This window comes from Lacerta agilis, chromosome 17, assembly GCF_009819535.1.
Source record: "Lacerta agilis isolate rLacAgi1 chromosome 17, rLacAgi1.pri, whole genome shotgun sequence".
Classification (NCBI taxonomy): domain Eukaryota; kingdom Metazoa; phylum Chordata; class Lepidosauria; order Squamata; family Lacertidae; genus Lacerta; species Lacerta agilis.
Genome location: NC_046328.1, coordinates 13,410,083 through 13,416,855, shown reverse-complemented (window position 1 = coordinate 13,416,855; position 6,773 = coordinate 13,410,083). Strand labels below are relative to the sequence as shown.

The window sequence follows — 6,773 nt, the reverse complement described above, 5'->3', positions numbered from 1 at the left end:
TAGGCCTAAGGCAGCACTGCCCCCCAACAACCTCCATGTACCCTCAGGCAGAACCACCCGACCTTTCCCCCCTTCCCACAAGCAGTCTGCCAATAGCTTTGCCCATCACTGACCCTCCCTACTTTTGGCCTCCCTGCCTCCCTGCCTCCCTGCCTCCTGCCCCACCAGTTCCGATGGGCACCAGCTGGCAGCGGACAGCACTAACTATAAGGAGACGTGAGAATGTGCAGCTTTGTCTAAACCGATTCCCTCCCATTTTAGGACTGTAGCTCCCAACATAACTGAATGTTGGCCTTGCTAGCTGGGGCTGATGGGAGTTGTAGTCCAAGTCATGTGGACTACAAAATATGTGCAAAATTGCACTATTACAACTCCTCCCTGAAAGATCTCCTGGCACTCATGGTGCACTAGGCTCCAGTGAATTAAAATCATGGGTTTGTTGAGAGAATAAGAGAAAAATATAAAATGCACAATATAAACTGGTTTCCCTTGAGATGGTTTTGGACAGCATTTGGAGGGCCTGCAGGTCAGACATCCTGATCTAAAATGACAAATATAGGGCTTGAATTTGTTTAACTTCTCTATTAAATGCTTCTATCCAAATTGGAATGCCGTACAAAAACTGAGAAAAGACCTTGGCATTAAAAATATATATTGCAGCAGGGACCATCTGGTTGCCTCTGAGGAAGAAAGAACGAAGACTCGCAGATGTGGTATATTTTGCTTGGATGATGATTTGGCATCTCTGTGTTGTCCAGTTTAAATTTGGCTGGTAGAATATACCTAGGTATTCAAAAGATTTTACCTGGTCAATGCGGTGATAATCTAGTCTCCATGTGGACAATTTGACAACTTTGAGGCGGAAAATCATAATTTTGGATTTTTTGTAATTAATTCCCAAGGAGTTGATCTGGCAGAAGGGGAAAAAATGAGTTCAGAAGTCTTCTAAGGCCGACCTGGGTATGAGAAAGAATTGTAGTATCATCTGCGTATAAAAGCAATTTATTTTTGTTGGCCTAATGCCAGTGGATGCCCATTTACATCCTCAAAGTGATAAGCCAAGTCAATTAGAAACAGGTTGAATAAGTGGGGTGCATATGGAAGGCCTACAGGTCAAACATCCTGCTCTAAAATGACAAATATGGGGCTGGATATTAGTAAAGTTCCCGTTTCTTCCTCCAGATAGTGGTCACCTAGCATATACCATGAGTCTGTTCCAATTTTATACACAGTACTGTCATGAGCTGGCCAGGAAATGAAACACCACCTTCTTCCCAACCATTTGTACATCCCTATTTTAACTTGTGTGAAGGGTATTTGGAAAGACTGTAAAGGTGGTGTCTCCCCTTCGCATTAACAGCCCAGCTCAGTCAGCTTGGTATTTACAGTCTTTATTACATATGTACAACAAACAGCTACAGTTCAGGATTACACGTCCAAACCCGTTGAGTCAGATTCAGGAAGTGGCTTCCTTCGATTCCCACACCAACTAAGTAGGCGTGGGAATCGCGCAAGACGTCTTTGATCCTTACATTTCATTTCCCTCCTTGTCTGTGCTGATTTGAAAGCCCCTTCACTTCTAGAGCCTGAGCTCCCTTCCCGAGCCTCTAGGCAGTTGGAGGGCTCTGCAGCATCCCTGAGCTCTTCCTCCTCCTGGCTAATCTCCGCCCTCTCTTCCACTTCCTCTGTCCCTGGGCGGTTGAAAGGCTCCACGGCATCCCCGAGCCCCAGCTCTGCCTCTTCTGTCACTTGCTCCTCCAAATTCTCCCTGACAAAGAGTGAGAACTGTCAAAGGTCTAAAAAGATGTCTATGGCTGCCTCAGAGGAGGATGAGTCTCAAAGCACTGTCTTCTCTGAACCATTTGGTATTCCATATGTAACCACCGAAGAATTGATGCTTTTGAATTATGGTGCTGGAGGAGACTCTTGAGAGTCCCATGGACTGCAAAAACATCAAACTTATCCATCCTTAAAGAAATCAGCCCTGAGTGCTCACTGGAAGGACAGGTCCTGAAGTTGAGGCTCCAGTACTTTGGTCACCTCATGAGAAGAGAAGACTCCCTGGAAAAGACCCTGATGTTGGGAAAGATGGAGGGCACAAGGAGAAGGGGACGACTGAGGATGAGATGGTTGGACGGTGTTCTCGAAGCGACTAGCATGAGTTTGGCCAAACTGCGGGAGGCAGTGAAGGATTGGCATGCCTGGCGTGCTCTTGTCCATGGGGTCACAAAGAGTTGGGCACCACTGAACGACTGAACAACAACAACAATGTAACCTGTTTATTGACTTGTATAAACCCTCACCACCACTTTGGGCCCATCTCACCCCTTCATTTCACAATGTCAGATGACTCCTGACCAGAGTTGTAAAGACCTGGAAGGAGGAGTCAAAAATGGGGGAGGGGGGGGCTTATAAATATATTTACTGTTTTTTTCTACTTATTTTTTCTGCTAACCCGGAAGTAGTTGCTCCTGGTTGCGACCTTTTCCCTGGGATGTGAGGCACCATTAGTGAAAGCGAGCCTCAGGTTGAGAACAGTTTCCAGTTACGAACGGACCTCCGGAGACCAGAACGGATTAAGCTTGTAACCAGAGGTACCACTGCACTATAAAAATTGGGGGAGGGAAACCTTTTTTCCCAGGGGATTTTCCATAGCTCCTCATCTATAGTATTCTCCTGGTGGATCAAACCAAATACCCACCTAGTCTAGTCTGTTTCCCACATTGGACAAGCGGGAGTTTTGCCCAAGACATGATGGAGAGCATCAACAGCTGGGAAACGATAGACGTAACATTTTACAAGGACAGGAAGGAACACCACAGATAGAATCACTGTCACACACAGGAAGAATAAGGATATAGTTTGAATGCTTCACCTATAGCTTTATAAATCATTTAATGTGTCAAGACAAATGGATGTCATTAATATTGCAGTTGTTGTATAAAGGATTGTTATTTTGAATGGAATGTAATTGCGATGAATAAGATTTTGGAATGCAGAAACAAAGCAAATAATCCATTCTAGTATGCCGGAGGCCACCTAAATTATATAATTTGGCATCTGAATGATTGGGATTATTAATTTATCATAATTTGGCGTTGCTATAATGAGGCTACCATTGGATTATGGAAATTGAAAACTCATTAAAAAATATTGTCAAAAAAGAAACATTGGACCAGCAGGTATGCTTCAGAGACAGCAGGGTAACAATGACAAATTCTACTTTAGTTGTTGGCAGACTTACACCTAAATTCAACTCACAGGAGACCAATATTGCCTCCCTATGAGGAATCATCCACATTTTACAGAATGGTTCCCAGAGAATCATCCATTCATTCTAGAATTTGTTCTTGGGGGGAAGTCCTGCCATGCAACTTCGGATCAGAATTGATCTGAATTGGGTTGATGTCGATGTCAAACTAAATCCTCGTTCCATCAGTTCCGTTCTTCATATTACCAGGGCTGGCACAGTCAGATAAATGCTGGGGGTCCACGCTGCTGGTGATAGCATCTTGCAATCTCCGGAACGACATATTTTACAGATTAAGTATGGCGGCAGCAAGGGGTGTGGGGAGAGTGCTAGTCATCATGCAAGTTCCATTTCCAGCTGTATCTGCATGATCCTCCTTCCATAGGCACCAGCTGTTAGTTAGCTCTGAACATAAAGAGGCAAGGCTCAGACCAGAACTTAAATGGGAAAACACCAGTGAACCTTGTAAGATGCCAGTCTTCCTACCCTAAAGGAGATTACCACTAAAACCTCCTGAAAACTAGAAAGGAGTCCCTCCTTGTTGGACAGGTGTTTTATGACTGTGCCCAAAACATCTCCCCTATGAAGGTGAGATCAACACAATGAATGGAGCATTGTCTCACCAACTCCATCCCGTTCTTAGCCAGCCCCCACCTGCCTGCCAGTTTAAAATGTGGCCTTGACTGTCAGCTTTCTCCTCCTTAGTCCCATTATTTTCCTTGTAGGACTTGCAGGGGGTGTCGAGAAAACCAGAATCGGTTGTATCTTCCTCTGTCTGCTGTTGGCTCCAACTCCACCTACTGATGGTCTCCCTACCTTCTGTCCTATCAGCCCCACGAAGGGCACATTTGGGCCTTCTTAAACCATGAGCCAGAATTCTCTTGGCCAAAGCTGACTTCCATTCAAGTCGCAGCTTCTCTGGGGATTCCCTTCATCACATCACGGGGGTTGGACTAGGTGACGCTTCCAACTCTACAGTTGTGGAAACCCCCCCCCCCCCCGCAAGGGCCAGGAAGCAAAAGACCAGTGACAATGGGGAACTGTCTATGTTGCATCAATCTAGGTTTCTGCCTGTGATAGACTGAAAACCCATATATAGTGCAGTTCAATTGCTGCCAAAACGCACACCTACAATACTTTAGACAGGCCATTTTGCAGTATTATTTATTCATGTATTTACTTTTTTGTTTGTTTGTTTGTTTTTATTGTACTCTGGCCTTCTTCCCAAAGATGCCCAGAATGGCAATGGCCATCAGGCCATGTGCACCAGCTGTTAATTAGGTCTCAGCGCCAGCAAACGTGGTCCAGGCTAAGCTAAGCAACAGAACTACTTGAGCAGGGTTTCAACTATGGAAAAGCAGCATACAAATAAATTGAGGATGAGGTTGCAGACTGCTGAACCCCATGGATGCTGCCCCATGTATTCTGAATCTCTTCACCCTGGAATCAGTGGCCACTCAAAGGAGTGGGATAAATCAGAAAGCAATGGGTTTATGATAGCCATCTTCCGAGAAGTCTGCTCAAAAGTCTACTCCTGTTGGTTTCTATCTACGAAATCCATGGGGCTGACTACAAAATCCATGGTGCAGTGCCGTTCTGATCAAAACACTTGCATAAAAGATCAAGTTATTGTTATATTATTATATTATATTAGATGCATATAACACCCTTCGTCACAAGAAACACAGAATAAATAATGATAACAGGCAAAAAAATGAACAGTGTGCAAGTGAGAGAAGTCAGAACACATAGATCAATCAATCAATCAATCAATCCTTATTATTGTCAAAGACCAGACAGAGACCCATAGAAGCAATGGAGAGTTTTCTTCCATTTGCAAATTTGAAGTGCAGGATTATGCATTAGTGGAAGTATCTATATTTCACCCTGAATAAATGAAATTCAGAGGCAGCTTTCAGAACTCAATGTACAAGTTTTTTTAAAAAAATCTGTGATAAGTGTTTTCTCTGAGACCTACTAGCAGCTAATTAAGGAAGTTCATACTTGAACTCCAAGGAACGGTCCAGTGCATTGAGTTTAATTTATAAGAAACTATTGTGGCACAGACAAAGCTTCACTGCCTACAGACTGATTCACTTGTGATGCCTCTTGTCAGAAGCAGAGCCAACATCTTCTGGACTAAATGAGACAGTGGTACCAATTCTTTGATTCTCCTCCAGAAACCAAACTGAAGTAGCAAAGTCCTGGTAACCTTCTAGGTGTTTGGACTACAACTCCCATCATCCACAATTAGGATGGCCTATGGTCAGGGATGAAGGGGGTTGCAGTCACATGGGGGACACTGCCTTGGCTACTGGTGGACCAAAGGATCTCATCCCAACATCAAGAGAGAAATAATGGGCAACAGAACTCCTTGGAAGACCTGAGATTCTTCTGGCTGCCAAACAGAATCCAGGAATGCTGTTCCCACAGGTGAACCAGGTCATTATGTCATCTTTCTTCCAAAACACCATTAACTATATTTTTAATTGTACAGTGGTACCTTGGTTCTCAAACACCTTGGTTCTCAAACACTGAAAATCTGGATGTAAGTGTCAGCTATTATTTCCAGGGCGCCTGCACCAATCAGAAGCTGCGCCTTGGTTTTCGAACATCCGGAAATCAAATGGACTTCCAGAACGAATTAAGTTTGGCACTTTTGTTTTTGCTATTTATTTTGCGTTTTTGTTTTTGAGGCTTTTTTCTGTTCATTTGTTTTTGTGTGGAACCCAGTTCAACTACTGATGGATTGGTTGTGTGACTGCGGAAATGGATAACAGCCCCCCCCCCATCCAAACAATGACTATCATCAGTGCAGGTAAGAAAAACAATTAATTTTAATTTGTATCATTTACAATACTGTTTTATTTATTTTATAATACAGTATATTGATTATGGCTTTCACTTTATGGATCAACGGTCTCGTTAGATAGTAAAAATTCGTGTTAAATTGCTGTTTGAGGGGTTGTTTTTAAAAGTCTGGAACGGATTAATCCATTTTACATTAATCTCTTTGGGAAAGCATGCCTTGGTTTTGGAGTGCCTTGGTTTTGGAACGGGCTTCTGGAACAAATTAAGTTTGAGAACCAAGGTAACACTGTGTGTTCCGTTGACTCTGTTTAAAAGATGGCTCATTTGTACTGCTTGTTTTCAATTTGTGTTCGTCCACCTCTTTATGAAATATTCAATCTCTTGGAAAAGTAGCTTATAAATTAATTTTTTCATAACTTCTTAAGAAATAGGGGAAATATGTCACTGTAAGGAAAACAGAAGTTATCCTATTGCCCATTCTATTCCCAAATGGGAAAGGTGTCAACGGCTTCTCTCTCCTTGTGAAGAGACAGCAGGTTTTTGTACAGCTGTGTGTCACTGTGGTGGATCTTCGGAGGAGGGACCCAGCTGACTGTCACAGGTAAGTCACTGAATTTATCATAACCCTTTCCATACCTGTGACAATATTCTAACCTTTCCATCATTTTTGCCCTCTTTTCCTTCTCTGACTGTAAACCTGACCTTAGGGCAT

The 6,773-nt window shown here is 43.2% G+C and overlaps 1 protein-coding gene across 1 annotated transcript in view; it reads left to right on the top strand.

Moving 5' to 3' along the window:
* Window positions 1–6,773, top strand: part of LOC117061679 (immunoglobulin lambda-1 light chain-like) — a 332,518-nt gene that overhangs the window by 320,556 nt on the left and 5,189 nt on the right. Inside the window, exon 3 of the mRNA XM_033174615.1 lies at window positions 6,625–6,662. Within this exon, the coding sequence (XP_033030506.1) occupies window positions 6,625–6,662 (38 nt within the window). The remainder of the gene's footprint in view (window positions 1–6,624; window positions 6,663–6,773) is intronic.